The sequence below is a fragment of the Neofelis nebulosa genome, chromosome 4, assembly GCF_028018385.1.
Source record: "Neofelis nebulosa isolate mNeoNeb1 chromosome 4, mNeoNeb1.pri, whole genome shotgun sequence".
Lineage (NCBI taxonomy): Eukaryota > Metazoa > Chordata > Mammalia > Carnivora > Felidae > Neofelis > Neofelis nebulosa.
Window position 1 is genome coordinate 147007839 of NC_080785.1, and position 22529 is coordinate 147030367.

General features: G+C 43.5%; 1 protein-coding gene across 5 annotated transcripts in view; it reads right to left on the reverse strand.

Annotated features, from left to right (window-relative positions):
• CACNA2D3 (calcium voltage-gated channel auxiliary subunit alpha2delta 3) overlaps positions 1 to 22529 on the reverse strand; it is an 860192-nt gene that overhangs the window by 273623 nt on the left and 564040 nt on the right. For all 5 annotated transcript variants that reach the window (XM_058726526.1, XM_058726525.1, XM_058726524.1 and 2 more), the window contains 2 exons: positions 21192 to 21270; positions 10239 to 10372 (listed from right to left, as the gene is read on the reverse strand). In XM_058726526.1, coding sequence (XP_058582509.1) covers positions 10239 to 10372; positions 21192 to 21270 — 213 coding nt within the window. The remainder of the gene's footprint in view (positions 1 to 10238; positions 10373 to 21191; positions 21271 to 22529) is intronic.

The following is a 22529-nucleotide window of genomic DNA, read 5'->3' on the forward strand; positions in this document are numbered from 1 at the left end:
GGGTTGTGACCCAAACAGACCTTTTATGGATTTGATATAGATGCTGGAAGAGAAAGGGAGAAATCAAGGGTATCAAACAATGAAAGCTAGTGGATGGGAAAGGTCGTGTTTGTCATCCTAAAGAATGGGAAACTGCCTTCCCAAGAACTAAGGCAAGAAATCAAGCAATTCATGAGATTCATTGGAAGTTGAAAACACAGGAGTGATTCCTGAAGCTAGTCATGCCTCAGGACAGAACTACACAGGTATCTTGGTTCCAGGAGCTCACGAATTCCCTTTTTGACCTTTGCTACTTTGAGTTGAGTGCTCTCACTTGTACACAAAGAATACTGAATAATCTATTATGCTAAATGATTATTCAGGCTTAATGGTCTTATCCATTTCTATAAGATCTTATCTATTTCTAGAGCCTGTCCTTTCTTTAGGGACAGTTACAAATTATTATACCATAATAGCAGAAACAACCATAAATCTAAAAATTAAAAAAAAACCTCTTAAAAACTAATTTTTTTCATTTTCAGCTCTAAGCATTTCTATTAGTTGACAGTCATCCATAATGTATCAGAATATCTTTCCTGAAGATAGTACTTTTATACTTTGAATTCATAGTTTCACAACATGAACTCAAAGAAAAAAACAAGGTTGAGCTAAAAAAACAAACAAACAACAACAACAACAACCCACTATTTAATAGAGAAATCTAGAATCAAATGGAAAAGAAAAATATTTGGATAAATATAAATGGCACTAGAAATCAGAATGCACTCTTTTTAACATCACCATCTCCTGGCAAAAAAATAATTATAATAGTAATCTGTTTCAATGGAAATAAAGTACTATAATATTTATAGTCTGTGCCAGAGTTATAATGACTGCAGGGGCAGAAGTGAAGTGTCACAGCATGCTCCACATGTTTTTAACACGGTTTCTAAAGGCTCTGGAGGCTATTAAATTTAATGAACCCATCTGCTATGAAATAGAGGTCCCAGCGTAATCAGTTTTCTCCATGCCATGTAATGCAGATGGCATTCTCTGTTCCACGACCCAGCAGGATGGTTTATGTTTCTCTATACGTGTGTCTTTTTGTTTTGACGATTTGAACTCCTTTGATATGCAGCGGTGTCTTGGGAAAATACTGTAAATTCAGTTTCCAAGCCCCAACAACTTCTTTATGATGGCTTCGACCCCCTGAGTAATTGCTTCTAGGCAGTACGATGTAGCTTAAGGCAATCACCCAAACGACTCCTAAATGGCCTAGGTACCATTCCTAGATGAGAAACTGAAACAAATGTGCAATCTATCAAATGCGAAGCATTTTCTCCCAAGTTGGACTTAGTGGGGGGTGAGGAGGAAAGATACACGTCCAATTTGCAAATGCAACTAAATTGGTTTGAAAGTTCCTACAAATTGCATACTGAATTGCATTACCAGCAACAGGGAGGGGCAGGAGGGCTTGGTAATGAATTCTCATTATTTTAAATGGTCACATTCCCACTGTTTCTAAAAGACTTCTTTGCTTCCCTTCTGCTTGTCACCATGGTCTGTGGAAACTCCCCTGGAGGGGTTGATCAGGGATGCTGATGCTTCCTCAGTTTAATGCTGGCGTCTATCCTGCACAGCAAGTTGGGTAGCATTCCCAAGATGATTAAGTCCCAACTGGAAAGCACAAGTCATTTGCTTACAAAATGGAACAAATTCCATTGTTAATGATTTTTTGCTCTGCACCTAAGAGATAATGACTGTGCATGACTTGTATTCTGATAAGAAGCCCATGAATTTCAGAATTCTGGTGTTTGCTGTTTTGTCAATTAATACATGAGATCTTATTAGATTAAACATAATTAATGTTGTTAACAGTAATTCATTTATTTGGGCTTCACCGGGAAAGCAAATTGAATAGAACAGCCAGGCAGGAAACAGAATATTTAATCAGACGGGTAGTAATCAGCAGAGAAGACAGGCCCTGAAAGGAAAATTCTGTCAGTCCCGATTCTAGATCAGGCTTAGTTAAATACAATCCTTGACTCATGTGCAAGAATCTATATTTAGGCTATATAGACTTTTATCTTTAGCTTGTCCAGACCCCGAAATGTATGAATCAATACATAATTAATAAAAAGGGAAAGTACCACACTCACGGGTCATTTTAAGCTATTCATTTAAGTATTAAGTCAATTACATGATTATATTTGTTGCTGCTGGGTCTTCAGCCATAATGACTGATGAGTCAACCAACAGGAACTCCTTTTGCCTTAACTTCCAGATAATTAAAGAGAAAGAAGACTTTTAAGACCATGTTAAGCCAACTGGTGGAATCAAGTGTCTATGTTTACTAGATAATCAACAAATACCTACTCCTTCAGTATTTGGTAGAAATGATATTAATCAGCAGGTCTGGTTAATCATATCTGAGTCCGAAACAAATCAAAGCCACTTTCAGACTACAATGTCACAAAGAGACTCAAGGCTCTTAGAGGCATTAGTGGTAAGCAGCAGTCTTATGATGAAGAGCAGACATGGCTGCCTTGAGACTTGCTTTTAATAGAGTTTGCAGGAAGGAGGAGGTGTTGGTTGTATTTCCTTCCAGCATGATCTTTCCCTCTCAGACCACAGCATGTGGGCAGTCTGTTGCAATAGGCAGGATTCTAAGACAGCTCCCAGGATTTCTGCCATGGTAGGTACATGACCCTTACAATTCCCTCTCCTTGAGTATAAGTATGATGGGATATCATTAGCATGATTAGGTTGCTATCAATTGACTTGAAGTTAATTAAAAGATTATTGTGGGTGGGACTGACGTAATCAAAGAAGCTTCTATTTAGAGGGATGCACTCTTGCTGGTCTGGAAAAGAGCAAACAGCATCGTGAGAACTGCCTCTCATTGACCATGTGGCAGGAACTTTGGGTTCTAGGAGCTGAGAGCAATTCCCAGATGATAGCAAGCAAGAAAACAGGGACCTCAGTCCTATAACTGCAAGGGATCAATTCTACCAACAATCCAAATGAGCCTGGAAGAGGCCCTGAACTGCAGATGAGAACTATAGCCTTGGGAGACCCTGAGCCAAGGGAATTAGCTACCTTGTGCCCAGACTCCTGACCAATGGGAACCCTGAGATAATACATTTGTGTTACTTTAAGCTGCTGTTTGTGCTCATTTGTTACATAGCAATAAAAACGAACACAGCTATCCCCATGATGCTGATCCATGACACAAGAGCATGTGGGTCATTCTAGCTGGAAATCAAAACTCTGCACATACCAACTGCTGGCCCTCCTCTCTGTATTTGGTAAGGTCACTGTCCACAGAGCTCACAGTTCCCAGAGGCTACCAAGAGGCAATAAGATAGGAAGCAGATACTAACCTGGCCATCAAACCTACCACATCAACCTGAGAGAGAACAAATAAATCAAGGTAAACTTACCCTTAATGAAAAGGAAGGAGAGAAGGAAGAAAGGAAGGAAGGGAGGAAGCAAGGGAGGAAGGAGAAGAAGAGGAGGAAGGGAGGAAGAGAGAAATGAAAGAAAGAAAGAAAGAAAGAAAGAAAGAAAGAAAGAAAGAAAGAAAGAAAGAAAGAAAGAAAGAAAGAAAGAAAGAAAGAGGAAGAAAGGAAGAAAGAAAGGGAGGGAGGGAGGGAGGGAAAATAGCTAAGTACCAATTTCCTCTGAATATATGGAAGGCTATTTCTCCCCAGTCTTAGAGATACATGGCCCACAGTTGACACATTGTTATTTTCAGCAATAATCTGTAGAGTCTTTCCAATGCATTCATTTACATATCCACAGAAGTAACAATTTTCTTTTAACACTCATTAAGTTATGGGTTTCAATAATAATTAATTTATACAATTATGATAAAATAACAACTAGCATCAACAAGTTTGGGAAGTCTGAATATGAAGACAACTAACTTTGAGTAAGCTCGCAACTCAACTTGGAACAGTTGTGTATAAACTTCTTCTATCAGTATGGCCTCCAGATCCAGTGTCCAGTGTGCTTTGGGCAAGAGGCACGAACTGTTTCACTGAGCCCATTATTTGGTAGCCAACTGAGAGAGCTCCTACCGTGTTTCCCTTGCCTTGGGAAATCAGCCAGTACTTACTTCCATGAGGCTGTGGGGACTGGTCTGGATGGTGCAGCATGGCTGCTAGTCCTTCTTGGGGACAGTGACCCTAGACATCAACCCCAGATATTAATGCCCCACCCACAGTAGGTAATTACAGTGAAATGAATTCCAAGGGATTAAAGTGCATCTCTAGACGAACAGTGCTTCCAAGGGACTCATTATACCTAAGTGCCAGATTCTATTATCAGAAGGGAATAAGCCGTATTGTAGTTACCAGCCCAAAAAAGGAGAACATTTCCAAAACTTCCTATAGCCAAGGAGAAAAATTCCCACTGGGCTTCCTGAGTTTGGGAAAGGATGATAGGTATCATTTATTGCATTCTCACCATGCACAGATGTTTAATCCTTAATGTCAACCCTGGAAGTCAGGTTTTATCCCCACATGGTAAAGGAAGAAAACAATACTTGAAGAAGCTAAGGGACTGACTTATGGTCACATAGCTAGTATGGTATAGACATGGAATTCAGACTGGGTCTCTTTTAATGATAAATTCAATGCTATCAGTTAATAAACTAAGGTAGATTGTAAATGCTTAAATATATATACATATACATATACATATACATATATGTATATACATATATATATACATATATGTATATATATATATAGCCCAGAGCTGCCAATGCTACCAGAACATTATGAAAATGGGGTCACCAGTTCCAATGTCAAGTGCTTCTGAATTTGGTGTCTTTCATTATTCCATGGTGGGACATATTAGGGCACTGCTGGCTTGAGACTGTCCTGAACGTGTCAGGATGGTCACAAACTTGTCTTGCTTATGCTGCCTCCCTGCCATTTATCTTGTGGGTGGTTCCCAAGTTGGACTCATCTCAGAATTTCCACTCTACAGATAAGTTCAGCATGCAAATCCTCTTTTGAGCCCACACACAAACAACAGGGGGCTTTTGTTCTTGTCCTGGCAGAATCCAGGCCCAGACAGAGTTTGAAGAGATTGTTGCTTCCTGGCCAAAGATGCAGCCATGGGAGCAACAGCCTCTTGTCCTCACTGAACAGCAGTAGAAAGAAGGAAGATGGAAACCCCTGTGTCCCCCCTGACCCAGCCGGTTTCTCAGCCCCACCAAGACGAGAAGAGACTCTCAGAATGTTCTACTGGGGGAATTATTTCTCAGGGCTATTTGCAAAGACACGACAGAAGCTTGGAAAGCACAGAGGTGGTGCTGAGCTATCATTCATTACGGCGGGGGCGGGGGGACGCTAGTTTTATGTCTATCAAAGGATTCTTGAGGAGGTAGAATAAATGAGCTCTGTTATCTTGGCATACCATTTTACTCAATTATGAGCGACTTAAAGCAGTATTTTATTTTTAAAGTAAGCAAAGATGATTATGGAGAAGAAATGCAAATTTCATAGAATGTTAGAGATAAAGCACAAGACTTCAAAGACATTGCCTCTGAAAACTTCATGTCCAGAGCTGCTCCCAGACCATTTATTTTTGCCTCTGCTATCCAGAATTCTTTCATGGAAAAGTTGGAGTAGCAATGGGTTCTCCTGATCTCTTCATTGCCTTTCATATGTAAACGTATATATGTATGTGCATATACATATGTGTATGTAATTTAGTAACTCTAGAACAATTGATTTAAGTGATTAGCATTATCTAAAGCAAGACATCATATTAATAAAAATCTTTGCCCTCTTCCCTGACCTTCCACCACCATGACTTTCAGGTTATGTATCCTCAGCCGGCATACTCTATGAGTATGATGTGTCCTTTCCAAAGGCACGCTGTGCCTATTTGCTTCTCATTAGTGACACTAGTATTTTTAAGGTTTATTTATTTATTTTGAGAAATAAAGTGAGTGAGAGAGCAATAAAAAATGAATAGAGTGAGAGAGCAAGGGAGGGGGAGAGAGAATCGCAAGCAGGCTCCATGCTGTCAGCTCACAGCCCAGCATGGGGCTGGAACCCACAAATCGTGAGATCATGACCTGAGACGAAACCAAGAGTCAGACGCTTAACTGACTGAGCCCCCCAGGTGCCCCTAGTGACACTAATTTTGATGACCCACGCCAGATTTTATTTGGATTCTCCCGCTGTGTAGAGACTATTTTTTTCCCTTCACACCTAGTCAAAAATCTCTGGGGAAGATCTTTGAGATGATGAAAATATCCTGCTCCAAATCTCCCCCTTGGTTTAACTTGCACCAAGGCCCTTTTCCCTCACCCAGTCTTCAATACAATGGCAGGAAAGTGGTGATCTTCTGTCTCCATGGCTCCCTTGACATTTATCAGTCAGCGGGGCACTGTGCACCGTGCCCCTGCCCACCTACTTCATCTGTTCAGTTCATCTCATTGACATTTGTTTATCTGTTCACTATCAGTAAGAACACATGGCTTTCCGTTTTACTCCACAGGTTATACTCCACTACTGTCCCTTTTATTTTGAGGCTCAAACTGTCCCAGAGCTGACCAGTGAGGGCCCCTTCATACTGACTCCTGTGTCCTTGTGAGATGACCTTACTGTTGTTTTGAGCACTTCTTAGTTTCTGGCATAAAATATTCTAGGCTCTTTGGTGGGGGGTGGGGGGGGGGGAGGGAGGGGGGCAAGGGGTGCCTTCCCCGCCCAAGCCCTGAAATTAGCAATTTCTCTAAGAACGCTGGTTTGTTTTAGTGGGGAATGGTTTTAGGAAGCTGGGATTCGGGTTCTAGATGTGCTCACTGCTACTGGGGTGCCACTGCTTAGTCTAGGCCCTTTCAAGGGACAGAGTTGGGGTTTCATTCTGAGACCTCCCATCCCGTCTTATCCTGCAGGCATCTGTTTTATGTTCCTCATCTACACGTTTGCTCAATCCTACCATACTCACAAACCAGATTCAGATTTGCTAGGCCCACATGACACCACATGACACCAAAAGGAGTTTGGTGTCAGTTCTCCCTCCCGCCTAGACTGAGGGTAGTCTGTTCAAGATTTAACATGGTGCCTAAGTTCTATATTCAAAAGCATACTGCTTTTTCTCCCCTTTTTTGGTAATATTTTTAGTTCATATGAAATGCAGTTGGATTCATTCGGTTCTGTTTGCATTCACTATTAGTTTTCCCCCCATTCTTGTCGATTGTAATTTTTGAATGCATAGGACATCAACCTACTTTCAAAAATCCAAGCTATGCAAAACGGTGTACCCAGAGGTGTCTCACTCCGTTCACTATCGTCTCCTCTGCACTTCCGCTTGTCGTAGGTAACTGATTCTATGCGTTATCCTTTCTGTGTTTCTTTTTGTAAAATTAAGCATATATACCTATACCTTCTACTTCCTCTTCTTTCTGATACGAAAGGTGGCACTCTGTTTATACTCTTACATTTTATTCTTCTTACTTGGCAATATATCCTGGAAATCCTTCTATATCTACCAGGAAAACCAAATCATCCTCATTCCTGTTTTTCATATTAAGATCCATGATGTGTATGTACGATGGTTTATCGTAATCTCTCTCTTATGCTTGTGTATTTAGGTAACTTTCAGTATTTTGAAATGACATGCATTTCTGTAATGGACAAACCTGTGCACATGTATTTTCATATTGCTGCAGGTTCGTCTTCAGAGTGCATTCCTAGACGTGGAATTGCTGGGTCCAAGGATAAATGCAAATGTCCCTTCATAGAGATGTCCTCATTCTCTTCCCACACACAATCTAGGAGTGTTCCTTTTCCCACAGCCTCATCAACAGAGGGTACGGTTAGGCTTTTAATTTTTGCCACTCTGATTGATGCCAAATTGTATTTCACTAGGGTGTGCTTTTCATTTTTCTTGTCTTTCTACAAGTGAAACTGTACATCTTTCATATGTGGAAAAGCATTGTTACTATTTTGTAAATTGTCTACTGTCTTTTGTTCATCTTTTAAAAATAGGAATATTAAGGTATTACCCTCAATTTTGAAAAGTTCTTTATATATTAGGTTATTAATGACTTAAGTGTGCTCTATGTTGCAAATATTTACTCTCATGTTACCTTGTGCCTTTGACTTTGCTTATCGTGGTTTTTGACTTATCAAAGTTGGTTTTCATTTGGTTTTGTCTTTAAGGAGTTAAATTTATTCATGTTTCTTTTCATTGCATCTGGATTTTAGAGTCATTGCCAGAAAGATTTTTCTCTGAATCCAGGTTATAGAGGGATTCACCCAGGTTTCGTTCAAGTGCTTGCATCATTTCATTTTTTACAGTTTGGACCACTGCTCCACTTGGATTTCTTTCTTGGGTAGGATGTGACAAAAAGAACTAGTTTCATCTTTTTCTAAATGGCCATCTAGTTTTCTCAAAAGCATTTATTATGAAGACCATCCTGACCCCAGCGATCTGAGATGACACCTTTATCTATACCGAATTTCCATATGTAGTTGGATCCCTTGTTTTTTTTTGGACCTGCTATTCTACTGACCTCTCGGTTGCTGGTACCACTATGTTGTAATCATAGAGGCTCTGTTTTATAGGTCTTAAATTGATGAAACAAATAAAATGCCTGACCAAACTGGCTGATCAAACCCTGTTCAAACCACTGGGTGACTGGCTCACTTCATTCTTGGCAATAGTCACATGGCTCCTTTTCTTTAAGGCTTTTTCCTGCCACACTCAACCACACATAAGAGATGAAACCATCAGTGCTGTTGCTGTGGCTGTTGTTGTTAGTATGGTGCCCACATAGATGGGGCAGCTTAGCTATTTCATTGCCGTGATTCTAAACCAAACTGGGGTCAGACTACGGAAATGATGAATGCCCCAGGTCTCCCTGGCAACCAGAGAGGGTTTTTCAGCTTAGCATCCATCTCTATGCAGGGTGATTTCTCCCAGGGAAGGGGCAGGCCACCACGGTGTCCCCCAAGTTGGGTCCCCATATGCTGTTTTTGCCCTGCATTCACCTACAGCTGCCAGAAATGCAGCAAGAATGAGAGAGCTCATGGAGAGAAAAGCCGGCCCACCGCAGCCATTGAGATCACTCCAGAGGACAGCTGTGCCTGGGTTACAGTGATTAATGTGATGTTAATCCCAACAAAAACGATGGGAGAGAGGCCCTGTGAGAACATTTACAATCAATAAACGAAAAATGCCACTCCCATCAGACTCATTATCACTCTGAAAAATCACCCTGAAATTACACAAGAAACCTGGCCATTGAGCCATTACTAGATGATTGGCAAAGCTCCTCCTTTTACACTAATTCTACATCATATTTTTTTTTTTTTTGCTTGGAATTTGCTTTAGAATGAGTTCATGGCCAGAGTTCCAACATCAATCCAGTGCCTGTGTAACCACCATTGAAGCATATTCTCACTCGTCTCTGGGAAGAGAATGCAGCTGTGGCCTCTACGGCGGCTCCAATTCACTGTTGGAGCTAAACGTTGGTCACCTTCCCAAGCTGAGACCTCAAGATTCATCATCAGGACTGGGCCTCTCAGATGGCTAGCACTGAATCTAACAAGCCCATAATAACTGCTACTGATAGAATCTGTACACATATGGGAAGGAAAACAAAGTGCTGACCAGACACCTGCCAAAAGTGCTGGTTACATTCTGATGTTGTGATTTTTCACCAACCTTGCTTGCCCAGAGGACCAACACAACTGTACCACAAAGGAAAATGTCATCAAACTCCATTATTGAGGAAGAGTAATAGAACAGCCATTGTAAAAATTAATGAAAGAAAACCTCACTCAAGTGGACTTGGATGCTAGAAAGGGAGACCGGTCAGAAGAACTGTCAATCACAGACCCAACAGAAGACTACTCAACAGGAAAGGATCACCAGTTATAGGCCCCAACAGGAAAAGATGTACATTGCATCTTCTACAAGAAATCAAGCACCTTTGCAACCCAGCCAATGGGAAACCATCATCACCTTGAACTCTTGCTTCTCTCCAGTGGATTTTAGTTCAAAATAACCCCTCCCAACTTTTTCCTTTTTCTTCATAAAATAACGTTGGACTTGCCTACGGTTTTGCTGTAGCTTGCTTGTCCTGGATTGCAATTGTCTACTATTCCTGAATAAACGCATTTTTGCTGGTCAAATAACTGACAGTTTTATTTTTAAGGTTAACACCATCTTCTGGAATTCACAGAGGAAAACCCTCAGGCTCTCCCCCAAGGGCCCCAGGGACTCACAGTGCTGTCGATGTAAGCTTCAGTCCATACCACGTCGTGCTCCTGATCGATGACTTTGGGCCGGCTGAGTACATGCAGGTATTCCATGACATTTTCCTGCACATCAGCCAAGGTGGAGATCTGGGTGAAAAATCCTGCCGAGAGAAACAAGCTTAATAGCAGGAAGAAGTACACTGCAGAGCAAGCATAGGCCATTCCTTCTTGGCCTCTAGTTAACTTCTTTCATTTCTTTCCCTTTCCTTTTTATCTTTTTAATTTATTTTTTCAATGTGTATTTGTTTACTTTGAGAGAGAAAGCATAAGTGGGGCAGGGGGAGAGAGAGAGGGAGAGAGAGAATCCCGAGCAGGTTCCACATTATCAGCAACAGAACGTGACCTGAGCCAAAACCCAGAGTCAGATGCTCAACCGACTGAGCCACCCAGGCACCCCTTTTCCCTTTCCTTTTTAAACACTGTATCCCATCTCTCCCATCACCCACTTCATGAGTTATATGTTCATGTGATATTGAAAATATAATCAAGCAAAAGGAGTAAAATTAAGATCAACCATAAACCCACGTCTCAGAGAAAGCCCCTGCTAACCCAATAAAGAAAGTTCACCTGGACTTTTTCCCAACACATCCACATATACACATCCACATGCACCTTCTCTGTAAGAAATGGGAGTCCTCTCTACATGCCATTCTGGAGCTTTTTTTTTTTTTTTTTTTTTTTTTTAACTTTAGTGACTTTATTTCCAATGGGAAAACTATGAACCACAAAATTTAAAGGCCATCTCATTTTTATAACTGTAACAATAGCTATGCCGAATGTGAAGGGGCATAAAATCTACTGAACACTCGGTAAACAAACTCTGTCTTGTTTGTTCTTGCAACATGAGGAAGTGGGCATAACTGTGCCCACTTTCAAGACAAGATGACTGAGGCAGACGAAAGAGATGTGCTTCGCCCAAGTTCTCACAGGTATCAGGCAGCAACCACCGAAGGTGCACCCAGGGTTAGGAGTCTCTTCATCCGCTCCTTCTGCTCCAACAGAATTTGGCCCTTTGTGTGTTTGAGGTGGAAACTCCAGCTCACATGCCTCATGTGGTCACCAGACCTGCGTTTTGAATAGGCTGGCTTGACATGGTTTCTAAGTACCAAAAAAAAGTCTTCAATGTGCTATCATCTCGTGATGGGGACACCGTTTTGATTTTGAGCTCCTCTGAGTCCTGTTGGTTTCGCCATGGGCTAGGAGATGTTAGCAGAGGAGGCATGAGCTGAGCAAGGTCTGGGTCGCCGGAGTGGGGGGCTTTCATTCAAACATTTCTGAAAGGCTTTTGTGGTGCCCGGCACTGGAGAAGCAGGGATTAACAAGATCAGCACGACCTCCTGGGGCCTGGCAGGTCTGAGTAAACAGACAGCTGCAAAATAGCAAGGTCAATATTATGCTGAAACCCACACCAGGGACAGTCCACTAAACCCAGCTACCCCAAGGAATGGTCAGTGCAGCTGGCCCCTGGAGGGTGAGGGCCCAGTTAGCTAGAGGGAGACTGTATCCATCACAGCAAGGGGTGTGAGTGAAGACCTAAGTGGAGAGTCAGGCCCCTTCTAGGAACTGAAAATCACTCCGAATGGGTGGAGTAAGGAGCTGGGGGAGGGGGGCTGGAAGTCAGATGCTGTAAGATCAGAGATGAGTGGGGGGGACAGTTACATAGGACCTTGGAAAGGAGTTTAGACTTTATCTTCCAGGCAGGTAGTCATGAGAGAATTTTAATAAAGGGGACACTGACGGACAAAATTTATGTTTCCTCCCCATGCCTTTCAATAAGGACCCTTACAACTAAGCTCACGCCATGTCCTACTTGCTAGCAAATCAGAGAAGGCTATGTATGCCCCTGAACCAGATCGTCATAGCACTTGCTACAGTGTTTATAGAACCTCTCGTCTAAAACAGTGCCCGGGGTAAGGAAATGCCTGCCCCTCTGTTGTCCAGAATGGGCTAGAACACTCCCAGGGCATTTCCAAACAAAGGCCAGCTGGTTTGAATTTGCTGTGCCAACCCCAAACCAGGTTGGGACCATGTGGCTTCTGGCTTCCTGATGACAGCTCTGCACAGTGCTAATTAACATGCATTGTCACTCCTGTCCAGGGCTGGGGCCTCTCCCACCCCAGGGGAAACAGGGCCCCAAAGGCACAGACCGTGAGTGCCTGTTCCAGCTTGTGGCCTGGGAGGGGGCCCATGTGCACCTTGGCACTCCCTCTGAGGTCAGGCACTACAGTTAGGGACATCCATCTGGGATGGTGCTCCCACAAGGCTTCCAGGTGGCCCTTTCTTGGAGGCAAGGTGGGAAAGGCAAGATTAAAGAGGGCTGCTGGGTGACAGAGCATTCATGCTCTGTCATTCATCATCCCTTTATGCACGGCAACTGCAATCACAGTGTGACTGAGCAGAAAGCATTTCATCTCTCCTCTAGCAGGCAAAACTTGGGCTCTGAAGGAAGGGTGTTAGGTCCAAAAACAAGGCACAGGGGACAAGCTAAGAGAAGTGTTGCCACGTTGAGAGGAGAAGGAGAGAGCTGAAAGTTCTGGACCATCAGGGCACATGGGCGAACAATTCACAGTGTAGAGCAATTCCAATCGGGGATCCTGTGCCAAATGTGCACTGAAGACAGCATCTCTTAGGAGGAATTTTTCTTAGTTGTCTGTATTTTCATTCGAATGCTCAAAGCCAACAGTAAAAAACCCTGATTTGGGTTTTCCGAAATAGGGCCAAGAGAAGAAAGGGAATGAATGTAAGGAGGAGGATGGGAGAGAGATCATTAGCATAGGAGGGAGTAGGAAGGAAACACAATCACACATTTGGAAGGATATTGAGCTGGGACACCATACTTACTTGGCCTTGCTTATCATACTTAGAGCTCTGAAAAGCTGGCTTCTCCCCAGAGCTACAGACCCATAGCCAACTGTATACCTGACACCTCCATGGGGATGAGTAACAGGATTCTCAGGCTCAACTTGTCCAAAGCCAACTCCTAATTTCCCTGTCCAAACCCATTCCTCCCCTGGTGGGTCTTCCCCATTCTAGCAAATGGCGCCACTGCCCAATTAGGCCAAAAACATAAGAATTATCTTTGATAGCCATCATTTCCTCACCACACCCCATAGCTAATCTATGGCATGTTCCTCTGGCCCTGCCTCTAAAATATATTTAAAATTCTGTTTCCCATCTCCATTGCTCCCAAGACTCCATCATCTCTCCCCCAGAGCCTCTCACGCCTCTCCCTCCTTGTTATCTATACTCCTCATGGAAGTTGTATGGAATGTCTGTAGGTATAAAGCAGATCACCAACTCCCTTCTTAAGGTCCTAACATAGATTCTGTTTAGAGTTACAATAAAATTCAAATTCTTACTCTGACCACGAAGACTCCCCATCAACTGGCCCCTTCCCACCTGGGTGATGGAATCCCCTTCTGTACTCCCATCCTTGCCCACTGTTTCACCTCACTGGCCTTTTGCTTCCTCTCACAGAACATGTTCATCATCAACCCCACCTCTGGGGCCTTTCACTTGCTGCCCCTTCTGCCCAGCATACCTTTTATCCTCTTTTGCCATGACTGGCTTCTGTTATCATTTGGAGATGAGCTGCCTGAACTTATTTCTTTCGATTCACTCCACCTTCCCTTTATTTGTTTTACTCTGTTCTCTTTCACTGGAATATAAACTCCATGACATGTGACAAAAAGCTGGTGCCTATCTTGTCCAGAGCAGCATTCCCCAAACCAGGCACAGGGGTCTGGGGGAACCAACAGTAATGTAGGGACATTCATGAGGTCCGAGTGTCTCCCTGCACCTGGGCCACACAACAGCCTAACTCGTGTGCTCACTGTATACAGAGGAACTTGAGCTCAGTAACTTGTCCTGGATCAATTCGAATCTAGGTTCATCAGATTCCAAAACCTTTGCTCTTCACCACAGAAGACACTGCCTCTCCCCGTATTGGGAAGGGTCAGGCACAGCTGCTCAGAGGTCCTGCCCCAAGAGGGTGACCCTTGTGGGCTGTTTGTGTCTCAGTGGCTGAGAATTTGAGGATGGGGATGGGAAATGTATAGCTCTCCCCTGAAGTTCCTGGGAACTGCTCAATGATTAGCACCGAAGATCTACTGAAAAGGTCACACGTCACAGTTCTAACTTCTATCTCAAAACATAGACCAGGGATGCAGATGTATAAAATGTAAGAAAAGCTGAAATTATAAAAATACTATTAATAATGTATACTGCAAAGCTTAATGCAAATTTATCATCTAGCCCCAATTCATTAAAACTTAAAAACTTTCTGAAGGCTCTTTTTTGTTTTAAAATGTTTTCATATAAGTTTTAGTTAACAAATGTACCTTTTGATGGATAACAGGAAGTCACTGAGGGCTGGCCGCTTTGGCTGTAACCATAGGTGCTTCCCTTGTTTTCCCTCCTCATTCTCTGGACTGGCCACCTGCCCTCCTCCCTCCCCTCACTTTCATTTCTTTTAAATTCTAGCTCGTGAATGTTTATTCTCTTCTTTAATGTGCCTTTTTGGACTTCATAGATCATGTAAGAAAACAGAATCAGCAATCATTTGGTAATTACCAAGGACTAATTAATGCTGAAATTAGCCATCTATTACAAGTGGTCTGCTCATTTTTCTACATAACATCAATTTATTTACCTTATTCCCTTACACAGCCTTCTGTGAACTCTGGGTTACAACTACTCAGTGCGATAAACCACAGGCAGCCTGGTGCTTTGTGTTTCTGAGATTTTACCACCCTTACTTTGAGATTTCTTAAGGGTCCTTGTCGAAAAGATGCCTCTGCGTGAGATGCTCTGTTGGCACATCACTCGATACTCAGCTTTGTGGTGATGCCAGAGGCGAGGGCCCTGTAAGTCAGTCCTCAGTGGGAGACTCCTTCTGTGCACATCGCATGTCAGGGTCCCTGTTCCATCTTTGGTGTGATGGACACTGCTCCTAGTGAGTCTTTTCAGAGGCTTCCCCCCAGCCCGCCTCTTAAATAAGACAAGCTGAAAACTAGAAAGCCAAGATTCCAGTCTTGTCAGAGCAATAAGGTGGGCAGCGAGGTCGATGGTGTGACCTTGTGTGCATCTCCTAAGGAAACAGCAGTGTTCTCGGAAGACCCTCGCAGTGTTCTATCTCCCTCCTCCCTGTCAACAGCACACACTGCTGAAAAAAAACCCACTTATTTCTGCAGAAAAATGTAGTTTACAAAGTGCTTTCTGTCTCCACAGTTCTTTGGACTTTCACAAAGACCAAGCAAGAGGTCTACTGAGCCCTGAGAGATGAGGGCTCTTCAAGGAGTTGGGAAGAACCCATTGGGAGAGAATGCCCCCCTGGACAGGGAGCCCAGTGGCCCTGGTGGGCATCGTTGTCAAGTGTGAAGCTATCGGAATGAGCCCCAAACCTCAGATTTAGGAGCAAGCCTTTTCCTTTGTGAATAAAATTACATTTTTAATTTCAAATCTCATGTTAGAAAAAACTAATTTGAAGGATCATGCGGTAGAGCAAGGAATGCTGGCTTGTCTGCTACTGCTGAGCCAACTCTTCCCACCTCATCTCCTCTCAGAGCCTTAATGTCCCCATTTGTAAAATGTCAGGAACTGGACCACACGCCTGCACAGGCTGAGGCAGGATCACTTCTGGGACGCACAGGCTGAGTATAAATCCTGGTCTAGCCTTTATGCGCTGTGGCATGTTAAAGTCCTTCCTCAAACTCTAAATTCTGTTTTCTAGATTCTCCCATATGATGGGAAACAAGCACAAGTCTTCTGTGAAACAGGACTATCATCCCCCCAAAGAGAGGCAACCCTACAGCCTGGTGAAGAGTTAAGCTTGGGCTTTGGATCAGCTGGGCCTGGATCCTGGCTCGGCCACCTGGTGGTTGCTAACCCAGAGCAAGGTGCCAGTCTCTCCAAATCTGCTTCCTGCTCACGCACCTCCCAAAGCTTTACGAGGTCAGAGATAACACACCAAAGTGCTCTGCATTCTACCTGGCATTGAGTAAGCAGTTTGGTGTGCTTAGCTGTGGTTTAACAACAGTAGCCCTGTCTTCCTCTTCATCACCATTACCCTCTCCCCTCCAATCCTCATGTTTATAGAATGTGCACAATGGAATATTATTCAGCCATGAGAAAGAAGGAAATCCTACCACTGAGACAACATGGATGGCCCTTGAGGGCACCATGCTAAGTGAGTAAGTCAGACAAAGAAGGACTAATACTATATGATACCACTTATACATGAAATCTATGTGGAGTCTAAAAAAAGCCAAACTTGTAGAAGCAGAGTAGAATAGTGGTTACCAGGGGTTGGAGGAATTGGGAGATATTGGTCAACAGGTATAAAATTTTTAAAAATTACATAAATGCATCTGAATGACATTTTTGCCTTCTCCCACCTGCTCCAAAAATGGCAAAAAGTTATAATTTTCATTTTCCCCTCAATCCCACCTACAACCATTCTGGGCTCATAAATTTAACAATCTTTTAGGGGACAAGACACTTGGAAAGGTATGGCGAAGCTAAGGATTTGGGGATGGAAAAAGACTGTGGGTCTGAGTGCTCGAGGAGGTCTTAGGCCACCAGTTCTCTCTCAGATCAGGAGAAAATGACCATTAACCCATCAAAAAGGGACAAGCTGACCAGAGGGACAACCAAGAGAGACTCATGGGGCATTTCCATTCGACCTAACGATGACTGATGGGTTGAGAACCCAAACACAGAGCCCCTTCTTTATTTGCACAGCTGGAAAACACTCCCTCCACCACGATTTCTGAAGGAGAGTCAGGCATTGCTTATTTAAAATCTTGGCACACTGAACATTAGAGAAGGTCATCACGGCTTTATGGAGTATCTGGGCTAGTCGGTCCCTCTTTCCAGTTTTCCCAGCTCACTTGTTTCTCCAATAGTGTGAATACAGAGCTTTAAGATCCACAAGCCACCCTACAGTGGCAATGATTATTTTCAAGGATTTAAAATGATTTGCCTCTTTGCCTCATTAGGGCTGGTTCCCTCAAGATAGGACCTAGTTATGCATAAAATGAAACAAACCAATGAGATCCAGGCCTCTCTGGATTTTGCTAGTAGATTGGACAAGACAGAGAACCCCTGCAAGGGGCATGAATGTCCCCAGGAATCCGTTTCCAGGGGACAGTGTCTGAGGTGCACTGACTGAGAACTGCCTCCATGGTTACCAGACTCTATTGGTGCAGATAGTGGGTCCCTGACTACTGACCCGGGGAAGAGGTGCTGGCCCTAGGACTCCTGAGTCACTTTGGTCAGTCAGCCAGCAGACTTCTCCTTGGGCTCCCCTGGGCTCCCCCTGTGTCTGTTTTGGTCCCCGAATGCTAATGCTCCATTTCACTGAAGAACTTGGCTGACTCAGGGAGAAAATATGTAAGGGGGGGCCCCCTCTGGACCTCATGTCACTTGAGATGAAAAATGTTATGCTGCCTCCATACTATAACAATCTGAGACTATAAACAATGATTTAATTAATGACCAGAGAAGAATACTTGCTCACCGATGTTACATGGTCTGAAACCCCATAACTGACGCAACGTGAAGCCAATGTTTATATGGGCACAGATGACTGGAAGCTAACATTTTGGTGGCGACTGTTACTTTGAAGAGTGGCAAACAATGACATTTTATTCCCAAGGCCCTTTAGAAAAGAAGCAGACTGGGGCGCCTGGGTGGCGCAGTCGGTTAAGCGGCCGACTTCAGCCAGGTCACGATCTCGCGTCTGTGAGTTCGAGCCCCGCGTCGGGCTCTGTGCTGACAGCTCGGAGCCTGGAGCCTGTTTCCAATTCTGTGTCTCCCTCTCTCTCTGCCCCTCCCCCGTTCATGCTCTGTGTCTCTCTGTCCCAAAAATAAATAAAAAACATTGAAAAAAAAAAAATTTAAAAAAGAAAAGAAGCAGAGTGAGGAAGGCAGACGTCTTGAGACAGACTTGCTTTGGCAGGGAAGGAAATGACTGGATTTGTTCAGGAAGAGAAGGAGAATCACTGTGGAATCTGATGGCCCAGCCAGCAAGGCAGCTACTGTTACCTCCTTGGGTTTTCCAAGTTGCTGTACTCAGAACTTATAAATCTAAAGGCCTATATTCTATAGCCAGGCCCTGGAATACTCTGAGTTGACTAAATTGTCTTCAAAAGGATGCCTCAAAGATTCTTATAAACAATGGCTAAAACTGAATTATGGTGTAATATTAGTTGATTAAGACAAGACTTCAATTTGAGTAATTTTCATCAGCTGGACACAGACAGATACAAACAAGAACCCATGACTAAATGCATCCTAGCTGATGGGAACAACTACAATCCAATGTGGCAGGAATAACAGCAACATTTTTTAAAAACTTGAAAATGGAAAGGAACTCTTTCTTTTCAAGACCACAAAATAAAGGAAAAAATGGGAAAAGTATAGTTCGCTCAAGGTTTTCAAATGTCAACAAAGTTCCAAAACTTATTTCAAGAATGGCCTCTTCACTCAGAGGAAATCTGGGATCCACTGAACCCCCATATCTTCATTGCCTATGTTTCTCCTATACTTTGCCCCAAGTGAAGCCAGATGCATTATCCTGAGACAATCAGAATTGTTGATACCTTTTAGTGAGGCCAGCCAGCCACTAAACTAAACTAATTGTAAAATGTGTTATGTTAGTGCTTCAAGGAAATGTTAAAAACCTTCCATGCTGTTCTCTCCTTTTAAGATGAGGGGATTGACACAGGCTTAAAAGACTGTTCCAAGTAGAAGCAGAGAATTCAAGACAATGTCAAGCAAAGGGAAAGGCGAGAAAGGTTTATTTGGTTGTCCATGCACCTTTTCACCACTCATGTCCCACACCCGCCCATTCACAGTGCTAAGCCCCCGCAGAACACATATATTTTTCTCCTATGGGATTACCTCCACCCATGCCCAATTCAGCTTGGGGAGACCTGCTCCAAGCTTGGGGTCATCATCTTTTCTGGGGGAATGAAGGGACTTGAAATCAGAATTTAGAATGCTGACCAGTCTCAAGTGGAGAAGATACAAACTCTTCTTTTGAATATCATGTCTTGCCCACAATGTGTTGTGTGGACAGAGGAGTGTGCACGGCATGGCGTGGTCATTTCTAGATGTGCACACACCACAGCGGGCAGAGGGGGGTGGTCTGTCTACAAAGAGGAAGAATGTCATGGGGTGCAGAAAGAAACCAAGGAAGAAAGGAACTGAAACCAGCCTCCTGGTCCCTCATGAAACATGAGCTTCTCTTCCCGCTCTGGGCTCTGAGTCACTCCTTTTCCTCTCCAAAACACTCCTCTTTTTAATTTCAGAGAGCAACTTCAGCTGCTTGCAACTAAAATAACTTTGTCTTAAGAGCTGGGGTGTGCAAACTCTTCATGGAGTCCTCCTTCCTCCACTAATGTACAAACATTGGAACTTTTTTTTTTTTAATAAAGCATGGCTTAAGAGACAATATTAAAAAAGACCACCTAAATCTATCAAGACTAGTTTACTATGTGATAGGACATGCCTTCCTTTGTAAATGTGTAGAGCCAATTTACTCATTTTTCAAACATTAAAGGAGCACTCACTCTGAGTGAGATAGGAGTCTGGGCTCTCCCCAAGTGCTCGTGATGAAATCAGAGTAAAAGCCTGTTCTCATAGAACATGTAGCCTCCAAGGGGAAATAAGACATGCCTACAGATCAAAATGGCACCAGGAAATAATACAGGACATGTATTTGTGAGGCACTGCACTACCAGTTTTACCTGCAGAACCCCATTTCAGGCTCACAACAGTGTCGGGCACGTGTCATCATTACCCCTGCTCTGTAGGTGACACAACTCAGACCCAGATAGGTCTGGTAACTTGTCCACGGGTGGTGGATGGTGGAGGCTAGATTTGAACTCAAGGAGTCTGGGTTAAGACTCCAGGGGATGGACTTGACCAGCTATTTGCCTCCTCTGTTTTGCCTTTTTGGTTGTGTGTAGCATGAAAAGAAGCCCTTTACTGACTAGTGGGCCAGTTACCTCCCTCCTTCTGTCTTCCCCAAAGCATTGTTTCTGACACACAACAGGAGATTATTAAATAATAAACCTCGGAATATCGAAAAGGCAACAATTACTGAGCATTTACCATGCCTCAGCATTGAACCAGGTACCTAATATACACCATTTCATTAATCCTTACATTTAAAAGGAATCAAAGGAAGAACTATTATCCACATCCTGATTTTGGAGATTAGAACATTGAGGCAGGTTAAAAACTAATTCGATTAGTTAAGTAGGCTAAGTTATGCTATGGGAACATATCAAACTGGAAATCTCAGTAGCTTAACACAAAGGGTTATTGATTATACTGGCAGCATGGGCCGGCACACAGCCGGGGGCAGGGGGAGTAGAAAGGCCTCCGTCCCTAGTGGTCACTCAGGAAACTGGGCTGATGAAGTCATCTCATGACTATTCCATCCAGAGCATGGAGTTTCAGAGTTCACAAGGGCAGGAGAACATTGTATGGACACTATCATACTAGCTCTAACGCACTTTAGCCTAGGAATGATGCAGGTTGGTTTTGCTCACGGCCTACTGAACCTGTCTTGAGGCCCCAGCTAACTGCAAGGGGACTAGGAAGGTGGAGTGAACACACGGGTATCTGGTGATCAGTAAAGTGCTATGCCATGGTAATCATCCCAAGGTCACCCAGCAACTAAGCGGCAGAGTGTAGAGGGTTAACCATTCCACATGACAATGTCCTCAAAATTTGTAAATGTATTTCCGGAGATGCTATTATAAGTTATCAAAACTCATCTAGAAACACCCAAACATTGTCTTAGAACTCATAGCCTTCTCTTAGAACTTTCTACTTTCTCAGGACCGTCCCAATTTTGGCACATCCGAGGGGAAGTTACTCAGAGCCAAGCACACGGGGGGAACCTACCTTTGTTGGCACAAGCCATCCACTTGAGATTGTCTGCAAAAGCAGCCTCCCGTCCAATGAGGTAGGTGAAGATGCGGACCTGAGAGGAAGAGGAACACAGCCATCAGTGGTGTTCACCTTTCACTCTGCTGCCCCAGATCACATGCGTGGCACACACACATGTGCTTTACCTCTTTAATGCCCCAGGCTTCCCATCTGTAGGAACATATTTAAGACATTTGAAGTACAGTCAGCTAGAAATATATTCAAAACTCAGGCCTTTGATCTTTTAAACCATATGGCACTGGTGGTGGTTGTTTTTCGGTGTGCAACACACGACAGAGGAGAGCAACTTGAAATGGGAAATGGCAACATCACGGGTCTGGGTTTGCTACAAACATATGGACAAGGATCGTCCAGGCCTGGACCAAATCCGCAACCATTTTCCTCATCCACACAGGAAATGCAGGGTATGCTCTTTCTGGGAATACAAATGCCACCAAAAGACACTCAACATCCCTCTCCCCCAATGGTGAGGACAGGCTGCAGAGAGTCTTACCATCTGTGGTGTCTGGTGTGATTTTAGGAGGTAATTAAGTGGGACCAGAGGCACGGCCTGTAGCCAGGAGACCAATGGGGACTCTTTCTTGCCTTCTTAAGCATTTGGTTCCCAAAGAGTAGAAAACACATGTAAAACCCTGTATCTCTCATTTTCTACTGCTTTCTCAACTCTCTCCCATGAGGCTAGAATTCTCTGAAATAGAGTACAATCCATCCCCCAAAGTAGTACTTGAGGGTAAGATGGAAGAAGAGGAACTAAAAGGGATACAACTCTTGAATTCAAATTTAAAATGGTACATGGCTGAAGACTACACAGTCCAAACAAAAGTCTTCTGGTGGGCCAAGGATGGTGCTGTGGCTACCTCTTTGTGGCTCAGTTAATGAAGACATACTATCGGATGAAGACACTGGATATGTGGTACGAGAGGCTTTACCAGCTGGTGTCCCCCCAGCCCGCTGAAACTGGCTCAGGCACCCCTATTGCCCCTTCAGTGCCTTTATTATAGTGTAGATAACTAGTATCTTGTGTGGTTATGTCTGTGAGGTTGACTCCCGCTAGCCTGTCCACCTGATGCAGGGAAGGAAGAGGTGTGCCTCTTTCCCCTGGCTATGTCCTGATGGAGCACAGCTCAATATATGAATGGGTAAAAATACACGAATGCTCCCAGCTGAGTAAAAAAAATGCAGATTGTGCTTTCTTTTATTTAATTATTATCTTTTTAAGTAGGCTCCATGCCCAACATGAGGTTTGAACTCACAACCCCAAGACCAAGAATCATGTACTCTACCGACTGAGCC